This window comes from Gopherus evgoodei, chromosome 5 (genome assembly GCF_007399415.2).
Source record: "Gopherus evgoodei ecotype Sinaloan lineage chromosome 5, rGopEvg1_v1.p, whole genome shotgun sequence".
Classification (NCBI taxonomy): Eukaryota; Metazoa; Chordata; order Testudines; family Testudinidae; genus Gopherus; species Gopherus evgoodei.
Window position 1 is genome coordinate 47,453,466 of NC_044326.1, and position 24,389 is coordinate 47,477,854.

The 24,389-nt window shown below is 41.3% G+C and overlaps 1 protein-coding gene across 1 annotated transcript in view; it reads left to right on the forward strand.

Moving 5' to 3' along the window:
- Nucleotides 1–3,265: 3,265 nt before the first annotated feature.
- The window catches only part of GRXCR1 (glutaredoxin and cysteine rich domain containing 1), a 52,824-nt gene continuing 31,700 nt past the window's right edge, over nt 3,266–24,389 (forward strand). The window contains exon 1 of the mRNA XM_030564153.1: nt 3,266–3,785. Coding sequence (XP_030420013.1) covers nt 3,390–3,785 — 396 coding nt within the window. The 5' untranslated portion in view covers nt 3,266–3,389. The remainder of the gene's footprint in view (nt 3,786–24,389) is intronic.

The following is a 24,389-nucleotide window of genomic DNA, read 5'->3' on the forward strand; positions in this document are numbered from 1 at the left end:
CTTATTTGCAGGATAATAGGGGTTTGGTGAAGTAATGTAGTGTCCTCTTATTGGGACAGTCTGCCTTACTTTTGGAGCTATGGAATTTGATGTATTTCAAACAGATAGTCCAATATGAAAAACACAGAATAGTGGGACTCAATCTGCCAAATCCACCACATACTGAAGGATATATAATTTCTACCATGTCAGTACAACTGATTTAAATATTAGGAGCTGCTTTGCAATACATCTGAGATCAAAGAATTAATGAAGAAATACTGCTAAGTGTTTTGTATGCTATCTTATACACAATGTAAAATTGACTGTTCTCATTCACAGGGAATGGGAAATATTATCTCTTTTATTGTGATGAGGGAGAACCGAACAGGGATTTCCAAAACAAATCTCAGGAGAACCCCCCCACACAGTATATTAGTAGTTGCAGGAAGAACATCAGCTTCTTTTAATGGAAGATCATTGGCTAAGTCTATCATTACATACATATTTCTCTGGTATGCCTGTTAAAAGCTGAGTTGTGTCACCTTTCAGTGTTACTTTCCCTGTTCATACCTCTATGGCTCTTAGCTCTCAACTGCTCTGACTAGAAGGACAGACTATCAATCTTAAATAGGTGGGAACTAATTAAATTATTGGAATATAAATAATAGCATAATTCAATATTTATTCATTATTGTAGTTAACTACAAATATGGAATATTCAGTATTGCTGTAAATGTTAGTTATTTATCTGCTTTCATATTTTAAAGAGAGAGAAAGAGGCATTTATCTGTTAGCATTTAAAAAACAAGCCAAGAGTCTGATCACAATCTTTCACAGTTCCTAATCCTCTGGGTTTTTCAAATGTGAGAAATAATTTTTACTGTTTAGGATTATTTCTGAGGATGTCCCTGTGACTTTATGACCAATCACAACTCACCAACACTATTAAAATAGTGAATACTCACACAGTGAGCTGTTTACAATCATTTTGGTGAATAAAGTGGAAACATCTGAAGAAATTGCAACTGGCTCATGGATGTTTTTACACTAGATACCTAAAAGATGTCACCGACTTTTAAGCTGGTCTTCTTGATTCTTTTGATGACCTTAGCATAGGTGGAACTGAAAATATTTGAGACATCCTACTGGAGTCCTGGGTGGTGGGGAGTTGCACCAATACCCCATCAACCTTTTACATCAGTAAAAGCTCAGTTCTGCCATTCTTACATTAAATAGGACCTTACTCCACAAGCATTTTTATTGGTTTCAGTAGGACTATTTGTGAAGTAAGGTGCTACTCAACATAAGAGGAAGCCCTAGGTATTCATGGTTTGTTGTGAAGGGACCTAGCTTGCTCTGTCATTAAGTTGATCTTGCCCCACTTTTCTTTGTTTGATCACTGTTGTCCCAGTTTATTATCTTTCTCTTCTATCTTTTTCTCCAGACTCCCTTGACCAAGCACATTGTGCAATTTACGTAACAGAATACAGACCAGCATTATTTTTACATCAATTTGTTACTTTACATATCAGACTGTGATTGGCCTTATTCTTCTCTTCCCTTTTGCTCTTGTACCCCACCATAATCAAAAGGCCACCATCAACACACACACACAGCCATAATTGTGCTTTCTATTCTATACCGTTGATACTGCATGGGGTTACATGAAGAGCAAATTTTGGATGAACCTATGACAGAGTTGATCAGTGGATCAAGAAAAGGTTATTGGAAACATAGGCACCGACTGTTGGTGCTCTGGGGCTGGAAAAAATAGTGGGTGCTCAGCACCCACTGGTAGCACTGCAGATCAGCCCCTCCCTCTCATCCACCAATGCTTGCCAGCAGTTCCACCAATCAGCTCCTTTCCCTTCCTTCCAGTTCTTCCTGCCCACTGTGATCAGCTGTTCAGCAGTTCAGCAGCATGCAGGAGGTGCTGGGGAGAAGGAGGAGGAACAGAGGGTGGGAAGAAGAGGGATGGGGTGGGGGCTTGGGGAAAGGGGTGGAGTGTGGGCAAGGCCTGGGGCAGAGTGGAGGTCAATGTCTCTGTTTGTAAAGCAATGTTCCCAGCATCCACCCCTCTCCATAATTGGAGCTCAGGATTTTCACCTGCAGAGTGGAGTCTATATAATTCTTAAACACCTTCATTTTCAGTTTAAACTGATTTTTACTGTAAAATTCCTGGGTTTACAAAAAGTATTATTCAGTTTTATCTGATTTTCACCCTATTTTTGTATCATTCAAATATATACAATAATGTATTTTATTAGGAAAATACAATACGTTGCATGAGATATATGTATTGCAATAATACATTATTTTGTGTGTATATGCAAAACTGCCTGTTGAAATAAGGCTATGTATTAGTCTAGAAGATATACAGAGTAAACAAAAGGGCATGCATGCAGGCTCTAAAGTGCACGTGCATCTGAACATACTGAGGAATCTCACGCCCATCACATACACCTTTCAAGCTATTAGCAATAATGGTTTAAAGATTTGACACACTAACATGGGAAGAAAGTGAAAATCTGTATCAGAATACATTTCAGAACACAAGGAAGTATTTGAAAGTTTAAAAAAAAACAAAAAAAGGAGAAAAGGAGGAAGTTGAGTGTAAGCGCTGCAAATGCTATGGCTCTATTATGAAATGTAAATATTTGTAGGCTAATAGTTTTAAGCCTACAACAGTGAACTGTTTATTCAAATGAAAAGTTTTATTTGGGGATTAGAGCTGTATTGTTTTCTTAAGCTCAAAGGTGGCATTGTGTTTTGAGTTCTGTTTTAGTTCTGCAGCAAACCACATTAATGAACGGAATTCAAAGCATTAATCTACTGAATACCTTTCCCCCTGTTTTTCTGTCCACCAAAATAAACACCAATATTTATCCAGAAAAAGTATTAATAGTTTTTTGCACTGATTTTCACCTGTTTTTGTTGTTGTATATAAAATAAAAACTGAAAATGAAGAGCCCTAATAATTCTACACAGATGAACCCAGAGGAAAATTCTTCCTTCCTTTTTGCACTTTTCAACAAAGTTTAATTCACATAAACTCATGTAACTTATTATGTTTCTTAGAAGCTGATCTGAATTTTGGTTTCAATCAATTAATATTCTCTTTCTCTAACTGCTAGAAAACCCAACACAATGGCTCTTTAATATTTAATTGATGATATCATTTTGCAGGTTTTAGTTTAAAGGTAACCATAGCACAAACCCATTCATTATTAACTGTAGAAGTGCAGTGTAAGTTCTTGGGAATCCTCTTTCCTTTACACTTCAGTTTAATATGAGAGTTGCTGTCCCTGGAAAACAGTTCTGATATTGTTTTAAGTGTGACATGCTGGCCGTTACAGTCACAGTCTAAACCAGAACAATGTAAACAGCTGATACCAATAGATGGGACAATGCTTAAAAGTGAGCTGAAGACTGAAGGTGAGAGGCAGCTGAGGAAAGTCCGATTTCGAATTGCTTCCTCTCACAGTGGGAGAGTATTAAGAGAAGTGTATGCAGATGGAGAAACGGCAGACTCTTTGGATTCTGAATACACCAGTAGTTCAGAGACTGACCAAACCAGCAGACTGAGTGAAGCGAATGGACAGCAGAATGGACATTTAGGATCCGAGTGTGATGAAAATGAGAATGAGCAAGATGACTTGCTCATTTTAGTGAGAGCTACTAAAGAGAGGGGCTTTGGTACAAAACGAGTCAACATTCTAAGCAAAAATGGTACAGTCAGAGGAGTCAAACACAAAGTCAGTGCTGGTCAAGCCCTCTTTAACAATTTGTCAAAAATATTTCAGGTAAGTGAAGCAGCTTTGCTAATTGTGAAAACTCTCTCTCTCATTTACCCTGTCTCATCTTTTTCTCCTATTTCTTCCAAGCCTCTCTTATTTCTGAGTTCTTATACATCAGTATTCATAACTGTTGTCACTGAAGGCTCCTCTGTACAGGAGAGAATGATTGTTCCTATACCAACTCCACAGCACAAATTGGTTTTGAAACTCTCTCTCAATATTTACCTCCCCTAGGGTTTGCTGGCTAAAAATGGATACTCTCTGCTTAGTATGTAAAGACCTGAAGTGAAGATATGACTGAAGAATTAATGTTCAGCTTCATTACAAGCATTAAGAGTGATATATGGGGTTATATGCCATTTCCAGCCCTATGGTATCTGTTTTAACTGGTTTACCATGACATCTGCTATCCTTTCTCTATAAATATTTATACTTGTAAATTCTGTTGTGTTTAACCTGATAAGAAAGTCAAATTAGATGCAGAATACCACCAATGCCACATCTCCTATTTAAAGTTTTAGATGAATGATATGTAGTCAGATGTCTCTCTTATTAAGGTCTATTTTTTCACTAATTTGCTGGAAGGAATTGAAGATCCATATTTAAAATGGTTTCTGCCACTTTGTCCCCTTAGACTGAAAACTAGATTTCTTGGAAAAATAAAATAAAACAAAATTGTTTTTTAAAATAGCTTAGATTTCATACAATAAAACTACAAAATATACTATTCACTAGTTCTACTATACTATTTTTGAATTATTAATGTTCAAATTGTGCTAGCATACGTGTTGTTATTCACTGTTTTCTAGAAGGCTTCAATGTCTAATGTGTTTATCATGATATTCAAAATTAACACATGCTAGTTTTAGAGTATCTATTGTTTTAGAAGCATTTGCGCAATATGTAAGAGGGGTAGGGTTTTATGTAAGGACTTATTTATTGAAATGAAATGCTCTATTTACGATAAATCTCTCTCAGTTTTATGCCTTTTTCTTATTTAACAACCATGAAATCTTATTACAGTCACTCTTGCCTTCCTATCCTCAGGTATAGATCACAAGCTCTTCAGGGCAGGAACCAGGGGCCTAATTCTGCTCTCACCAATTTTATACCAGTGTAATTCCATTGACTTCAGTGGTCACTCCTGTTAAGTGCAATAAGATTCTGGTCCAGCAACCTTACTTATTTCTCTGAAATGTCTAGAAAGATGGCATTCAGGAAAGAGGAAAGGCTTCATAGGAAAAAAAAACTATACACAGAGAAGGTAGAGCAGACTCCTGGTTTTCATGTATTACTCCACTGGATGATATCATTGCCAACAAAAAGAAACTACTCTGAAAAACTGGAACACACCGATATTTTAAACAGTTTGAAGGAAGCATAAGGAAAGGTCTCTGCACAACAGTCATCACAAATTCAAGGTTCAGAGTCTAGTAGAGAGGAATTATCTATTGCAAATGATTTCTATGGTTTGTAGTCTGCAACACTAATCGGTATAAATGTGGGATACCAGAGTGTACAAGGTTTCCTTTCAGACTGCTGGAGTCCTGTGTGAGACATGTTCAGATATCTCTCCTTATTAAAAATGGAATGGCATCTGCCTGCCTCTTGAAAAAGATTATCAATAAACATTTCTGTTGTTATTCCATGAGCTTGATCAGGACCGTCCCTTCCCCAACAAAAGAGTGTAGAAAGTAGAAATTTTGTGGTCAAAGATATGACAAGATAATTTTATTTCTCTCTCTAAAGGATTTGCTTTAGCACCCTCAGGTCTATGGACCTTCTAGAGGGGCTAATGTTTAACAGCTGTGACTGTCTGCAGTTGTATTCTTTTCTCTACTAGGGAAGGGGCAACTAGCTGTATAACAGTTCAGTCAAACTTTTATGGAGGTTCCAATATCTGAGGTGAGATTCTGACATTGCTTGCATATTGATTCAGAACTAGGTGGCCTGAGTATATGTTTGTCAGCATCCTTACCTGAAATAGCCAATTGAAATCCCAAAGTATGCACAGTATCACTGCTATCTACATACTACATAGACCACAGTGAGAGATTATGCCATACTCTATCAAAGAAACTGAGGAACCACCTGATCAGCATCCTATACAGCAAACAGGAAAACATCAAAAAAGAGCTCTCCAACCTGGAGACTCTCATTAATAACCAAACTTCCATACAAACGGACTTCACTAAAATAAGACAGGAGATCTACATCACTCACTTCACCTCTCTACAAAGGAAAAAGGACTGTAAGCTGTCTAAACTCCTACCTGCCACATGGGGCCACAACCGTGATACCCCTAACCCACCCAACAATATTGTCAATCTATCCAACTACACACTCAGCACAGAAGAAAAGTCTGTCCTGTCTCGGGGACTCTCTTTCTGCCCTGCCACCCCCACCAACATGATACAGTTCTGCAGCGATCTGGAAGCCTACTTTCGCCATCTCTGACTCAAAGAATACTTTCAGGACAACACTGAACAGCGCACTGATTCACAGGTACCCTCCCACCAACAGCACAAGAAGAAGAACTCCACATGGTCTCCTCCTGAGGGTCGAAATGATAGTCTGGACCTATACATTGAATGCTTCCACTGACGTGCACAGGCAGAAATTGTGGAAAAACAATATTGCTAGCCTCATAACCTAAGTCGTGCAGAACGCAATGTGATCCACAGCCTCAGAAACCACCCTGACATTATCATCAAAGAGACTGATAAAGGATGTGCTGTTGTCATCATGAAAGGTCTGACTACCAAAAGGAGGCCTCCAGACAACTTTCCAATACCAAATTCTACAGACCACTTCCCTCAGATCCCACTGAGGAATACACTAAGAAACTGCACCATCTACTCAGGACACTCCCTATACTAACACCGGAACAAATCAACATACCCTTAGAGCCCCGACCAGGGTTATTCTATCTACTACCCCAGAGCCACAAACCCAGAAACCCTGGACTCCCCATCATCTCGGGCATTGGCACTCTCGCTGAAGGATTGTCTGGATATGTGGACTCTCTACTCAGACCCTATGCCACCAGCACTCCCAGCTATCTCCGTGACACCACTGATTTCCTGAGGAAACTACAATGCATTGGTGACCTTCCAGAAAACACCATCCTAGCCACCATGGATGTAGAGGCTCTCTGCACAAACATCCCACACACAGATGGAATACAAACTGTCAGGAACAGTAACCCTGATGATGCCACAGCACCACTGGCTGCTGAGCTCTGTGCCTTTATCCTCACACACAGCTATTTCAAATTTGATGACAATATATATCTCCAGATCAGTGGCACCGCTATGGGCATCCGCATGGCCCACAATATGCCAATATTTTTATGGCCGACCTGGAACAACGCTTCCTCAGCTCTCGTCCACTCACACCCCTTCTCTGCCGACAAAACATTGATGACATCTTCATCATCTGGACCCATGGGAAGGAGACTCTGGAAAAATTCCACCATGATTTCAACAGCTTCCACCCCACCATCAACCTCAGCCTGGACCAATCTACATTTGAGGTCCACTTCCTAGACACCATGGTGCAAATAAGTGATGGTCACATTAACACCACCCTATACCGAAAACCCACCGACCGCTATGCCTACCTTCATGCCTCCAGCTTCCATCCCGGGCACATCACACGATCCATTGTCTACAGCCAAGCACTGAGGTACAACCGCATCTGCTCTAACCCCTCAGACAGAGACCAACACCTACAAAATCTCCACCAAGCATTCTCAAAACTACAATACCCACACGAGGAAATAAGGAAATTGACCAACAGAGCCAGATGTGTACCCAGAAGCCTCCTACTGCAAGACAAACCCAAGAAAGAAACCAACAGGACTCCACTGGCCATCACATACAGTCCCCAGCTAAAACCCCTCCAACTCATCATCAGGGATCTACAACCCATCCTGGACAATGATCCCACACTTTCACATTCCTTGGGTGGCAGGCCAGTCCTCACCCACAGACAGCCTGCCAACCTGAAACATATTCTCACCAGTAACTGCACACTGCACCATAGTAACTCTAGCTCAGGAACTAATCCATACAACAAACCTCGATGCCAACTCTGCCCACATATCTACACCAGCGACACCATCACAGGAACTAACCAGATCAGCCACACCATCACTGGTTCATTCACCTGCATGTTCACCAATGTAATATACGCCATCATATGCCAGCAATGCCCCTCTGCTACGTACATCGGCCAAACTGGACAGTCTCTACAGAAAAGGATAAATGGACACAAATCAGATATTAGGAATGGCAATCTACAAAAACCTGTAGGAGAACACTTCAACCTCCTTGGCCATGCTATAGCAGATCTTAAGGTGGCCACCCTGCAGCAAAAAAACTTCAGGACCAGACTTCAAAGAGAAACTGCTGAGCTTCAGTTCATCTGCAAATTTGACACCATCAGCTCAGGATTAAACAAAGACTGTGAATGGCTTGCCAACTACAGAACCAGTTTCTCCTCCCTTGGTTTTCACACCTCAACTGCTAGAACAGGGCCTCATCCTCCCTGATTGAACTAATGTTGTTATCTCTAGCTTGCTTGCATATATATACCTGCCCCTGGAAATTTCCACTACATGCATCTGATGAAGTGGGTATTCACTCACGAAAGCTCATGCTCCAAAACGTCTGTTAGTCTATAAGGTGCCAGAGGATTCTTTGCTGCTTTTAAAGTATGCACAGAAATTCCTGGGTCAATCTTGAGTTAAGTTGTGGATGTATTCTTAAATATTATTTGGATCAGAGTAACTAAGAAATTATTTATAATGAAAAAAATTATTTGGGATCTCAAATATGGAATATGTGTGTGTCCAGTGATCACTAACAGTGGCTTCTCTTTGAGGTATACTGCCAGTTGTGGCCACATGATTTTGGTCCTCAACCTCCACATCAAAGCCTTTGCTAACAACTACTAACTGTGGCAAATATTCTCTAGTGTAGAGAAATGGCAGACTTCAAAACAAGTCATTTCTATCAGGAATTCGAGAGACTCCATATATGTACAGAGACAAGTGGGGATTTTGGTAAATGGAGCTTGATGAAGCAGGCAAGCTGTTTTCATCTTTTATACTCAGAAGGACTAAGAATACCTGAGTCCAGCAAATCTTCTGGGAATTTTAAATGTTTCAGAGATATTTTTGGATATTGAATAATTTTTTATTCATGCTACTGAGTGCACCCCTATGTAAGTGGTGCAGATAGTTCCTTCAAAAAGGCTACCTAATCAGACATGGCTCATGACCGCCATACCTTTAATGAATATGAGCAGAATAGATCTTCTAGGTGGGAAGTATTTCTAGATTAAAACAAGAATTTGCCTGTTGTAGAAGCCCAGTCTGAGAGAGAGAGTGTACACATATATCCCTTGCTCACTGCTACAAGAACACTTGGAGCATCTCTGCCACAAGCCAGATAGATGGCTAATGATTTCAGCCATTTGTGAAAGAGTAACTGGGATTGACACCTCAGTTTATCTAATAACTGGCCCCTGTGCATACTTTTGGGTCCAACTGTATATTGAAATGCTCTGTAAATAAGAGGAGCCACAACAATTCGACCAAGTGTAATCATAAATACCCGAGGTTTGAGGCAGGTATTGAAGGTGCTGAAAGATGGTCAAGATAGCACCAAGAAAGTTACTTTCTCGGCTTGCAGGGTGGGGATGCATGGTATGATAGGAATTATGTTGTGGTTCAGGGGAGGGTTTAATTCCATTTTAGGATGTGGATGTTTTGAAATTAGGGTGGGGAGGCTGCCAAGAAACCAGCCCTGCTGATGCCCCAATGGGAGCATGGTTTCTATAGCAACCCTTTCTGACTTTCCCTCTAAGATACTGGTGCCTGAAATAGAGAATGTTGCCATAGCAACCCCCTCAGCCTCTCCTTGTGCTTCAATGAAGATGGGAACAAGGTTGCTATGGCAACATCTTCCCACTCCCTTTTAATGTAAGTTGATGCCTCCAGCAAGGAAGGTGACATAGCAATTCCCCAGTCTCCCTGCACCATGCTCTGAAGCCTGTGGTAGACGGCTCACTTTATGTCCAGCCTGTAGCATGGGAGGCCTCAACCCAGTTGATATAAAACACTTTCCTCTGAATCCAGAGTGGGGTTCTAAGTTAATGACCCTCACTGGCTATTCAGTACTAGGCCTGAGACCCTATCAGTGACTCTACTGGGCACTTGGAAACAGGCTTAAGCAATGTCAATGACCTTGATGGATGCTCAAGACTAGGCCTGGGGCCTACTGATGGTCATGTTATCAATCAGAACAAGGTCAGAATCTCATGGATGACTCCTTTGGGTATTCAAGATCAGGACTGGGATATATTGATAACCTTTTTGAATGCTCAGGACCAGGCCTAAGACATGTTGATGTGCACTGAGGACTCAGTATGTTGGTGACAAGGCATTTGTCACTGGGAGTTCAGTATAGCTAAGTTGAGTGGATATTTATGGCTGAAGCTACAGCAGACAATCAACTGTAGATCCTCAACTATCAGATTTAATGCCCTAGTGCTGCATGCCCTCAATGGGAAGGAAGATACCATCTGCTGGTATAGAACTATGGGAGTGACCTGCTATTTATACTGGGGGTAGGATCCATGAAGGGACTTAGTGTCGCAACACTGACTGTTACAGCACCTAACTTTTAGGGGCCTAGAAAATCACGGGAACAAGATTGCAATCCATGCAGCTGAGTAAGGCACCTAGACTCCCTATATAATGAATGTGAGGAGAGAGAATGACTCTAGCCCAGCGATTGGGGCACCCACCTGGGATGTCATAGACCCTGAGTCCCTTCCCCCTGCTCCAACCACTCTTTCATTATTTATCCACAGTGGAACAACTGGAACGTTTAACAGGAACGACTGAGGGAGCCCCACATCAGAATAACTCAGGGGTTAGAGCTCTGTCCTGACAGCTTGGAGACCCCTGTTCAAATCCTTTCTCAGCCTCTGGCAGAGAGTGGAAACGTGAACCTGAACCTTGGTCTCCCACATCGCAGGTGAGTGCTCTAAGCACTGGGCTAAAAGTTATAAGGTGGGCATCACCATGTCATTCAGCAGGATTTTGAATGGTGCCCTATGCATAGGTGCAGTCTGAACATACCTACTATACTGAGTCCTCCCATGAGAGTTAGGTGGATGAATGCCTGTCTTTCCCTGATTTGTGAATCACCCTGGGGCTTAGCTCTGAGAGGAGTCTGGATGCCCAGAGTAGCACTGCACATGCTTAGAGACAGAAACATAAGGACATTGTAATCTGAAAATCTGAGCCACTGAATGAGTTTAGGCACCTACTGGGTGGGAGTGTTGCGAATGGCAGAGGAATCAAAACTAGGATGTAGGCACCTAAAACAGGAACTTAGATGCCTAAGTCTGGTGTTTAGGTGCCTAAATTCTTTCATGGATCTTATTTTAGGAGCATATACTCATTGGAGGCAGCTGTGGCTTAACTGTTGTCTTTAGATTAGTATATTAATATTGGTTTGAGGTTAATACTAATACTAACACTTGTTAATTAAATATATTTAATCACTATTGTTTTTAGTACCTCTACAGGCTTGAATATGCCTAAGATTTTTCTATGAAACTTAGGAATGGCATGATTTCTCTTTTCCTAAAATAAATGCTAATACTCCTCAGAACCATCTTTGGTGACTTGCTCATGCCTCAGATAGCATCTAGGTAATATAGAACAAAACTGAATGAATTATTTGGTACATCACTAACTAGCATGTTGTTCAGTTCATGCTGGATTTCCTACCACAAGGTGTGGTATAGTGAAGCCCAGCCAAAAGATTTGTACAAATCCTCTCCCTCCTTATCACAGTCCCAGCAGAAATCTTTTTATTTAATTCCAGCCTTATCACGCTCTGCTGGGCATCTAGTATGTTCTGAAAGGTCACTTGCTGTTTGATTAACTACAGAACTAAATCAAGGCAAGCCTGCTAGCATCCTTTATAAAAGAGGAGGTGCGGTTACCAAATCTGACTAACGTATTTATGGATGAAGCAATGAAAAGTGCTTTTCAAGCTCTTTTCCAATACACCTAGACAAGACTAATGTGTAAGATTGCAAAGTATAGTATTGACAATGAAATACTCAGCTAGATAAAGAGTTAGCTTGTTAAGGCTGAAGAGGGGGGCGGTGAATGGAAAATCAGATAAAAATGCAGCAACAAATGGAGTGCTGCAGGGATTGTTTTCCAAGCCCCTTGTCATTTTCTCTGTTCATCAGTGACCTGGGTGAGTGAATATGTGGCGTGGTTTTTAACTTTGCAGATGCTGCAAAAATAGGAGGGCTGACCAATACCAAATAGCAAGCAGAATGGAGCCAATGGGAGTTAGAAAAAGAATTGTGCTCTAAATAGTATGAACTGCAAAATGCTGTTTGGGACAGGATTTGGGAGTGACAAGTGAACGGAAACCTAAAATTATAGGCTGGATGGAATGTAGCATGTAGCTACAGCCCCTTATTGGGGGCAGAGTGGAGGTCAGAATCCCCAGAACTCTAGGGAGCACAGGAGAAGAATAAATACTATTCATACTATTTGGCGAGAGTCATTGATCTTGCCCTCCCACTCCCTGGTCAAATTTTCAACACCGGCAGGGCCACACTATCCCTGGATAGTCCTTTGACTCCCTTAACATAAAGGCTCCCACTGGACTTGGATCAGAGGAAGAGAAGCTTCTTGTGCCAGAGCCTCCTTGTGGGATATCTGCAAAAGACACAGGAAAAACACAGGTTCCAAAATAGCACATTTCACAGAAAAGAGAGTTGCCAGGTCAGCAGTACTGGCCAGCCAGGCTGCTATGGAACCCCAGCTGTAATCTAAAGCTACATCATCTGGTGTGAGGGCTGGCTCCAGGCACCAGAGGAGGAAGCCAGTGCCTGAGGTGGCACATGCTAAGGGAGCAGCATTCCGTCCATTCTTGGGGCAGCACAGTCCGGGTGCCTTTTTTTTTTTGCTTTGGCAGTCTGAGCAGCCTTTTTTTTCTGCTTGGGGTGGCAAAAATGGTAGAGCTGGCCCTGTCTGATATGAATCTTGAAGGAGAGTGACCTTCCTCCTTTAAGATAAATTCTGATGAGATGCAGATTTATTAGCTGGTGTAGGTAATTTTAACTTAACTTTAACTTTAATTTTAACTATACCTCCCTGTGCCAGCTTTCACTTGGAATCTTGTGACCATTCTGAGCACTATATTATAGAAGTCTAATTGAAGAATTAGAGAGTGTATGAAAAATGGTAACAAAGTTGACAAATGCCAGTGGAGTAATAGCAAGAAGTTAGGAAAATTAGATTTCTGTCCAGAAGAAAATAGAAAAGGTATAACTGGAGTGTCCAAAATCTCAGACGGGGAGGGGAAGGGAAAAAACTGTTGTTGCAAAACAATTTTCATGGCTTCTTAAATTTTGTCAAGTTACCTTAACTGCTTGGGACTGTGAGTAATACTGTAGTTTACCTATAGTTAGTTTTATAGAACCACATACTGAATAATTACATTGATTCCAAAAGGAGGATTTTAAACTCTGGGTTAATGCTCTTTCAGTTAGAGTCTATGGTTGATCATTAATTAGTGTATTAGTACCTGTTGTTCCCAGACTGCAAAAACAACTATACATCAGCAGGTTTAGACAAGGGCATTATTATAGTGGCACTGTTCATGCTGTTACAGTTAAGGGTTTGCTGGTGTTGCATTGAAACACCTTACTCTTAGGGTTTATAAATAGACTGGAAAAAATACAAGTTTCTGAAAGCTGATATACAAGATTTCACTCCCCCTCCCCATTTCCCCCTAAGTTATAGAGGAAAAATCTTTTGACTGCTTGATTTATTGAATATAAAGAAACCAGCAACAAAAGCAAACCATGATATTTGATTGTTTGATTTCATCAGTGATTGTTCCATAAAGTGGATTAGTTGTTTTTGTTATTCTGGAGAAAGAAAGTAATATACATGTTTTTATTTTGAAAACTTCATCCAGCTCTGTATAGTATAGGCTCTTAGACCATGACCCACATGTAATCAGAGCTCCACAGGTGCACTAAACGATTCTTGCTCTATCCTGCTAAGGGACCCACAAGTGAGAACCCTTATTCTCATGTGGAATACTGGTGAAATCAGCGGTGCTCTGGATATAAGATGTGATTCCTTGGCATTTCTTTTCCATGTTTGCAACATACATACTTATCTAATTATCCAGAATATTTGCTGAATCAGAAAAATGTACATGTTGATCCACTGCTCCTTGGATCCTGTGTAGTCATTTTCACCTCTTCATGGTGGGTATATATTGTTACCAAACTGAATTTTCTATTCACACTGGCAGCAGCATTTATATCCCCTTTGTGTAGGTATAAATGCCTACAATAGGCACAGGGCAGTTGAGAATTGCCCTGTGCATTTGCAGTACAGTATTAAAGAGGATGTTAGTTTAAAGTCTCTAGTCAACCTAGAACCACAGGTTCAAATCTTAACAGGATTGCCTTTGCACTCTATCCTTCCACAGTAGAAAAACTGAGCCTCATGCAGCTTTCCACAAATGGGTCTGAATCCTAAATGCCACCAAGCTGTGATAAATGTAGGATCCAAGGGTAGGAGGCAATTGTAACTTCATACCTACCCTACTCTGGCTAGGAGTGGTTTTGATTTCTAGCACAAATTAAAGCAGCCTCAGGCCTACCCTAACCTGTGCCCAACTGCCTATTGTCACAAAGGGCTATTGCAGAGTTCAGAATAGCAAACTGCTCTCACAGCTGCAAGAATGGGCTAGAGCACTGCAGCCATTTTTATGCCATGTGGATGCTTTCCACAAAGAGGAGGGAATTACCTAATAGGCACATCCAGTGGCTTTACAGCCTTTTAGCAGCAGAGCCCACACACAGGGGAAATAGTACAACACTGAACCAGGCTCTTAGCTTTAGTCTCTAGCCTATCTTCAGCAAGGCATTCAGATTCTGAATTAGCATCCAAAATGTATTCCCTTCAATGTGGCATTATCAATAACATAGTCTCCCCCAAACTAGCTGTTCTTAGGATTTCACTGTTCTATTCTTCTAGAGAGTCCCCAGCCTCTCTTATATCCAGCTTGACACTAAAAAGATCCATCTGCCAGCATTTATCATTAATCAACAGTAACAACCCTGCACCTTTTTGCAGTCTACCACCTGCGCTTAGTAGGGTGACTCAACAGAACAATGGTGTGTTCCTGTTGCAGGGTCTTTCTGAACCTACCTTTAAACTTGGTCCTGTGTACAGACATTTTAAAAATGCTTGTCATGTCTGTAAGAGTAGGGGGTTGCCTTGCTATCCTGACCAAATTCCTGCCCCTGCCCTCATGAACAAGCTGTTCCCTGGTTGCCTACCTGCTACCTTTCATCTCTGTGCTGGATGAATTCCTGGGATGCTGTAAGTATATAGTTTGTGAAGCACTTTAGGTTGAAAGGTCATATGTAAATGTTAAATTATTTATATTTATAAACTGTCCTAGGTGCTTAGCAGCTAAAGTCAACCATGCAGGTTCAGGACTAGTGCTTATTTGGAAACTGAATATTTTGCAGCTGATTTTTTTTAATATTTGCATGAGAGGTCATTTATAGTTACATCTAAATCATGAAAATATTATAACAAACCTCTGGCCTCTTCAGTCTTCACATCTGTCACCAAAATGTGCAACTATTGGTGTTGTGAGAATGGGGACACCTCCTCCTATTCCAAAAGCACATGCTCCTACCATTTGAACTACGAGGGAATCTCCTTTAGTGGCTAGCTGTATGGGGCCCATAACAAATAGTGCTGATTCTGTCCTGTAGAAGGCAATGGTACAAATACACAGCCAGTTAATTACACTATAATACCATTTAGTTCTGAAGTGTTGTCACACTCTTTTAACAGCACCTCAGAAGTATATTTGCAGTGAGCCTGCACTGGGGTTTGCAAGTACTGATGAACTGAATAAGAATATTACACAATATTCATGCAATACTGATGTTGTGCAACAAAGGAAATCTGATGTACAATTTTAGCACCTGGTCATAAACCAGTGACAAGTCAGTCAAGCATATGCTAACCAACATGACTGGCATATGGAAGTGGTTAAGGAGCAGTTTTTTTCTTTCAGACAAAAAAGAGAAAGCGATGATGTAATTGCAGATGAGAATCTGAATGAGAAACAGCTAGACTACTCAGGTCTGTCAGAGCAGGCTGAAGACATTTGGGTGCTGCGGCTGGTGGTTTATTGCACACTGCACCCACACAAGATACATAATTAACAGCCTAAAGAAAGATCACCTATGGGATACTTTTAACTGTTTCTATCAGTTGACTAGGAACAACGTTTCTACCAGTTACTGCAGCAGCCCACAGGATGATGAGTAAATCCCTAGTTTAACTGCAGTAAAACAGGCTTTAAAATGAGGGAAATTTGCAGCCAGAAATAAAGGTATGTAACCTTTAATTTTCTTTTGTCCCATTTCCCCACATCCTCATAGCATCTGGTACCAAATATGAAAAGTACTGAAGTATAAATATTTACCAAATTTCACAATTTAAGCCAGTCCCTATTTATAAGTAATAATTAGTGTACTACCTCTTTTCTGCTGGTGCTGGATAAGGTTCAGGAGAAAGATTAATCCCAAACCAAACAGCCAATCTATGCAGTGTTTTTCTAAGCACAAGAAACACATGCTGCTGCAGCAGCATAATTCTTGAGAGCCTCCCTCCACCATCCAAATCAGAAAACTGGTCACAGAAATGCTGCTGGAGTCAGTGAGGTACAAACTCATTTCACACATGACAAGAAATGACAGAAAGCCATCTGTATATCTATTGTAAGTTCTGGGAAGCATTTCAACAACCATACTACAACTCTGCTTTTAGCTATCTCTAGAGACACCGTCCATCAATACTATCAGAGGAGAATGGATGCTGTACCACAAAAACACCACACAACCTTTCCTTTTCCCTCTTTCCTCCCCCAGAAACATGCAAAAGTTTGTCCTCAGCTGATATGTGCACAGATCTATACCAACAAACAATATCATGTCTCATACTTATGAACCCCTGATCCAATCAATAAATACCAATGCAAAAGTCCTGTGATAAAATCCTTCTGTATCAGGTTGTACCCTAGTATGGAATATCCAGTACCCACTGAATGGGTGATAATACTTTCAAAAGAAGCCCACAGAAAAACTAAGGCTTAAAAAGAAGTGCAGCAGCTAGTTATATGTAAATTATTTTTACAAAATCTTTCTTGTTCACAAAGTTCATGTGGTATAGAATGCAGTCAGAACCACCAACAAAGGTTCTAATCCTATGACTGAGGCCGTAATCTTTAAAAAGAAAATGCAGTGTTGTGTGTGTAACTGAATGATGATGTGCTTCTGCTGTCCATGTACTGTATCTTTTATTGCAAGAGAAGTATCTCTGCCTGCTGCAGAGCCATCTGTGAAGCAGTTGCCTTTGTGTTTCAATTCAGATGCAGAATATCCCAGAGTACAAAATAGCAGAACTGGTGAAAAATGACAATTTTAAACACTGCCACACCTCCCTCCACCAATCACAGGTTTTAATGCTTCTTGACAGTTACAGTTTAGTTCTTTCAATCAGGCTGATGCACAACTGAAGCATCCGTAAGCCACAATCCCCAATGCCATCCAAAGAAACAACAAAACAGAAACACAACCCATTTGAACACCCCACCCCACCCCACCCCCAAACCCAAAGATCAGACACCAGTCTGAACAAAAAAACACCCCTCCCAAATAAACCCTCCAAAAAATAAGCATCAAAGGAAAAAGTAATTTACAAAAGCAAATACTTCCTAAGTGATTCATTCAGAAGATGGATTCCTGTGCATCTCCCATGTTCTGTGGGAGCTGCTGAGTGCTCAGGACTTTTGAAACTCAGGCTACTGATGTAGAGGCTTAGATCTGGACCTAGAAGCCTTCTCTGAGCACCCATTTTTGAGATTAGCCATGATAGATAAAATAATTGTCACACATTCTTCATGTGACTGTTTGGTGGCTAGAAGGGCATTTTTACAGTTAATATTTGCAACTAAGTGCAAATTACTTCATCTGGGAGCTGCGGGCAGCTGTGCATGCAGATGGTCAATATAAACAAACTGTCTCACAGCCCGCCAGCATATTATCCTGACCACCACTGTTCTAAGCTGATGGGAGAGAGCTCTCCCATCAGCATAAAAACTCCAGCCTCCAGGAGAGGTGGTTGCTATGCTGGCAGGAGATGCTCTACACCGGCACTTAGGTTGGTATAACTTATGTCACTCAGGGGTGTGGATTTGACACTGAAGGACTTTGTAGCATAGACATCGGCTTTTTGAAAGTCCAAGTAAATTATACCTACCTGTTCTCCTTTTTCTACTATTTTGTTGAAATGCTTAAAGAATTCTAGTAGATTCCAGAGAGATAATTTTCCTTTACAGAGGCTGTGAATATTTGTTGCACTCATTTCACAGTTATCTAGGTGTCCTATAGCTCTCTTTCATTGGCCAACGTAGTCATTTAAAGCTAGTTTGGACAAACTGCTCAAGAAGGCACTGTGGGGAACAGTCTTGCACAGCAAGGAGATATAGTAGATGACCTAGTAGGTCTTTTCCAGTTCCAGTCTGTGAAATTGAAATAGTACAAGGAAGCCGTTGCAGAGGTGGTTAAGTTCAACTCAGGAACTGCTGAACAGTTGCTTCAGAGAGAACTGCATGGGGTTGCAAAAGCACTGCTAGAGAAATTCTTTGTATAGGGTGGGTTCAAGGATGACTCATATCCCAAGGAAGCCTTAGTGCTCCAAGGAGAACAGCACATATTTAGGTGGCTTGAATAACCTAAGTAGCTCCACTTGCAATCAAATCTCTCAAGATTCAAATATGTGACACAGTGTAGCACATTGCCCTAAAATGAGGCAGAGTATGAAAGTGGGGATTTTCACTTGTTATGTTGTATGTGAGTCTTACTGTTAAGCCTGCGTGAGTTTTACTGTTTTGCATGAATACTGTGTGTGCCTCAGGTTCGCTGTGTGCTACACCAATACCTCGGTGGTGGGATTAGGAGTGTGACTTTGTCTGAGACCTCTGGAGCAGATCAGGCGGCTCCAGCTGCCTGCACATATGCTATGACCCCGGTGCCCTTTGTAACCTGAGACATAGGAGGGGATGCAACCTGGTGACGACCAGGTGATTCTTTGCCTGGGAAGTGGGACAAAGACAAGGAGGAGGAACAACAGAGGTGTCTGAGATCTGGTTGCTGGAAGCTGGCAGTCTGCTTGGGGAGACTGGAAGAGGGCGAGTCCAGGCCACCTGGTCCAGGACTCCCCAAGATGGACTTGGTTGAAAGTAACTGATTTCTGTGATAGCAAGCTCACATGGGGAGGGATAGCTCAGTGGTTTGAGCATTGGCCTGCTTAAACCCAGAGTTCTGAGTTCAATCCTTGAGGGGCCACTTAGGGATCTGGGGCAAAAATTGGTCCTGCTAGTGAAGGCAGGGGGCTGGACTCAATGACCTTTTAAGGTCCCTTGCAGTTCTAGGAGATTGGTATATCTCCAATTACTATTATTTTTATTTATTATTGTTCTACGCTGTGTTCCTGTCAACTAATAAACCTTTCTGTTCTACATGCTGGCTGAGAGTTGGGGTGCAGGACCCTCTGGCTTCCCTTGGAGCCCCACCTGGGCAGACTTGCTGTGGGAAGAGCATGGTGTGGAAGGAGATGCTGAATGCTCTGAGGTCAGACTCAAGAAGGTCAAAGCTGTGTAAGCTTCTTGCCCTGGAGACAGTATGCTCAGAGAGAGGAAGCATGCTACACCAAAGTCATGACTGGTTTTGTAGTGGAATAGTTCCAGAGCATTGGCCCTGTGACTTCGTGACACAGAGGAAAACCAAACTAAAAAATTGGCATAGGAAGAACAAATTAAAAAAATGTTTTTTTTTTAAAACATGGAACATTTTTAAAGGGCCAAATCTTGCACCAAGCACATCCATGAAATCCAGTGGATCTGGACTACCCAGGCTCTGCAGAGAGAAACCTACCCTGGTTATGAGATACAGTGTCCCGAGGGTATTTGCATAGGGCCCATGTGGCTGCCCAATTGTTGTTTTTAAAAATGTGTTAGCTAACATGTTTTAACTAGCATGTTTTATACCCTCATGTAGACACTGTACATTGAATTCTAATATATATTAGCTGGTCCCCATTGGCTTACTACTGGGGTCCATGTCAATCAGCCAACATATGTTAAAATACAGCTTGAGTGGTCTACAGTAGTGTTTTAAAATTTTAGTTAAAGCATGCTAGATAATATGTTTAATCCCCTCCCCCACTTTTTATCCTGGTCTAGACATTCTCCCAGGCACAAGGCCCATGGCCTAGCCAGATGCTCCATGCCTTGCTCTCACAAAATGAGTGTGTGCACAGTCTGCCCCAGCTTGCATAGTGAGTCATCCGGCCTCAGGAGAAGCTGGGTCCAATGTAGAGCCAGTTCATGTTGTTATATATGGATTATGCACCCCTTATATCTGCAGAAAATACCCTCAAGCCTTGGTCCTATAACCTTAGATTTGTGGTTGTGTTGTTGAGATGTAATGTACAAGAAAAAGGAGGAAAGACCGGCATGAGTGATACAGAGATAAATTTAGGTTTAAAACTAGAGAAGATTGAATATGTACTTAGTTAATGAATTAGTTAGTCTGAAGATGAAGGTGGTATCCAAGTTCTCAGTATTATTAAGTCATGAGGAACAGCTGAGAGGTATAGTTCCAATTATTCATCATGCATCCAACGAAGTGGGTATTCACCCATGAAAGCTCATGCTCCAAAACATCTATTAGTCTATAAGGTGTCACAGGATTCTTTGCTGCTTTTACAGTTCCAATTATGTTAAGAAAGTGGCAAGGGGACTGAAATCCTCTAACATGGTAACTCGAAGAGGTCCTTTTTCTTCACTACTGGGTTTTTAGTTCAATAAGGCACAGCACCACCATTGCAGACTCAGGACTGAGTCAACACTTTATTAGCACCTTGTCAGCCTAAACATAGTCCAGTTGTATCCTTTGTCTCACTGAAGTCTCAGTGTGAAAGTCATTAACATTTGCTTAGGGTTTTGGGACCCTTTGAGAGGAAATGTGTTGTGTGTGGGTTCAGTATTACTATTTTTATGTACAATAACTGTGCAGTAAAGATGAAAACTTCAGCTTTTCCAAAGGTGCCTGTTTTCTGTTTATTATTACAGTTTAGCTCAGCTGATTAACATTTTCACCAATAAGGTATCATTTAAATAATAGGCACATTGTATATTACAACTACTGAGAAAAAAAGTAGCAGATCCTTTTACATGTAAATGGCAGATATTTCAAAATGGAAATTAAATATACTAGGTACAACCTAATATGGACCTAGTTTTGCCGTTTTATTTTATAGTGAATTACTTTCATGGTCTCTGTTTGTCCTGCTGCAGGTTCAGGGTCTGCTCTACTGTTTTTGCTGCCCCAAGCAGCGCGCCGAATGCCGTCAGGGCAGCACGCGTGTTTCTGTGGCAGCCGCAGTTCAGCAGCAGCTTCTATGTTCAGCTGTCCGTGGCAGCACAGCTTCTGTCGTCTGGCTGAAGACAGAAGCTGCCGCCAAATTGCCGCCACTGCGGAAATGCGTGTGCCACCCTAATGGCATATGGACTGCCCCCGCCATCAGTGGTGACAATTTGGCGCGCTGCTTGGGGGCAAAAATACACAGACTGCCACCCCTTGCAGATTGCCGCCCCAAGCACCTGCTTGGAATGCTGGTGCCTGGAGCCGGCCCTGTGCAGGTTCCGCTCATGGTAATATTTGTAAAATAGGAGCTGACTTTTAAAAGAAAGTTTAATATCTGTCAAATTTACAAACTCAGAGGAATATCCCAGACCAATCTTTACTGGCAACTGCTTGTTTACTTGCTGATTACTATCTATGACACTAGAGGGTTTCTAACAGAAGCAAAGACACTTGTTTTAATTAAAATAAGGTATCTCAAATCGTTTTCCCACACCCCTACACACAAACTTTGTCATCAGTTGGTAACACATTAACCTTAAGTAGTAGGAATTTAAATTACATTATCTAGGTGCAATTTTCTGCCACGAAGGTAACTTTGATTCTTAGTATTCCCAACATGTAAATATTGTTTAGAATGTTATAATTAGAGCAGTGCAAAAAACAATTTTTTGGTTCACTAGCTGAACAAAAAAAATTTCTTTTCTGGGTGACTTGAAATGAAAATTTCTCAGAGAACTGAAAAAAGTTGAAAAAAATAATTTTTGGTGAACAAAATGCTTCATTTGACCTAAAACAAAATGTTTCATTTTATTTTTGAGCTTTTTATTACCTTTAATGTTTTTAAAAATAAAACTGAACTAAAATTCTAAACAAAAAGTGGTTTCAAATTGAAAAATGGAAATATCTAGTTTAGAAAATATTGAAATGAAATGTTTTGATTTTGGATTTTTTTCCTGACTGAATCAATTAGATGAATTTTACATGAATTTGTGAAATGTTTCAGTCAACCTGAATCTATATTTTTTGGCAAAAAGAGTTGTCTCAAATTTCAGCTAGCTCTAGTTATAATTAATATTAACATTCTAATTAATTGCCACATATGTGATCCATTGTTTAAACCCTTCATCTTTCACTGTTTGTAGACATAAGTTTAGACAGGCATATGCTATGCACACGCTGGCATGCATTTTTAATGTCCAGAGAGCAACCTTTCTTAAGTTGACATGCAGTGGAGTTTTTTCCTCTGCTCTTAGACTAACTAATGTTAATGTTTGTTAAGTATTTTGGAGATGTAAAGATGATGTTAACACTTTGCTAGCTGGCTATCTTCATGTTGTGTGTTAATGTTCAGAGACAGGGGAATTAAAAATGAATGAAAAATTATGAGTTCTGCAATAGTCTTTCCACACTTTTTGCTTTACTCCATAACATTCCATAACTTTCTAAAATGTCTCTATCTTTCTATTGCAAAAATGCATATTGCATCTGTCATAGGTCCCATTTCAGTGAGCAGCTGTGGATATTCTGGGTCCTTTCCCAAAAAAGACCCCCAGAGGAAAGCAGTACATACTGACTTTCATGGACTTTGCTACCCGATGGCCGGAAGCAGTAGCTCTAAGAAACACCAGGGCTAAAACTGTGTGCCAGGCCTTAACAGACATTTTTGCCAGGGTAGGTTGGCCCTCCGACATCCTTACAGATTCAGGAACTAACTTCCTGGCAGGGACCATGAAAGATCTGTGGGAAGCTCATGGGGTGAATCACTTGGCTGCCACCCCATACCACCATCAAACCAATGGCCTGATGGAGAGGTTTAATGGAACTTTGGGGGCCATGATACGTAAATTTGTAAATGAACACTCCAATGATTGGGACCTAGTGTTCAGCAGTTGCTTTTTGCCTACAGGGCTGTACCACATCCCAGTTTAGGGTTTTCACCATTTGAACTTGTGTATGGCCATGAGGTTAAGGGGTCATTACAGTTGATGAAGCAGCAATGGGAGGGGTTTACACGTTCTCCAGGAACTAACGTTCTAGACTTTGTAAGCAACCTACAAAGCACCCTCTGACACTCTTTAGGGCTTGCTAAAGAAAACCTAAAGGATGCTCAGAAAGAGCAAAAGGCCTGGTATGATAAACATACCAGAGAGCGTTCCTTCAAGGTAGGAGATCAGGTTATGGTCTTGAAGGCGCAACAGGCCTATAAGATGAAAGCATCATGGGAAGGGCCATTCACGGTCCAAGAGTGCCTGGGAACTGTTAACTATCTCATAGCGTTTCCCACCTCCTCCCTAAAGCGTACCATGTTAATTCTCTCAAGCCCTTTTATTCCAGAGACTTAAAGGTTTGTCAGTTTAAAGCCCAGGGAGAAGATGACGCTGAGTGGCCTGAAGGTGTCTACTACGAAGGAAAAAGTGACGGTGGCGTGGAAGAGGTGACCCTCTCCACAACCTTGGAACGTCTGCAGCGGCAACAGATCAAGAAGCTGTGCACTAGCTTCACCCCCTTGTTCTCAGCCACTCCAGGACGGACTGAACGGGCATACCACTCCATTGACACAGATAATGCTCACCCAATTAGAACCCCACCCTACCGGGTGTCTCCTCATGCCCAAGCTGCTATAGAACGGGAGATCCAGAACATGCTACAGATGGGTATAATCCGCTCCTCTACCAATGCATGGGCATCTCCAGTGGTTCTGGTACCAAACCAGATGGGGAAATACGCTTTTGCATGGACTACCCTAAGCTAAATGCTGTAACTCGTCCTGACAACTATCCAATGCCACACACCGATGAGCTATTGGAAAAATTGGGACCTGCCCAGTTCATCTCTACAACAGACTTAAACAAAGGGTACTGGCAAGTACCGCTAGATGAACCCGCCAAAGAAAGATCAGCCTTCATCACCCATGCAGGGGTGTATGAATTTAATGTGCTTCCTTTCGGGTTGCAAAATGCACCCGCCACCTTGCAAAGACTTGTGGATGGTCTCCTAGCAGGACTGGGAGAATATGCAGTTGCC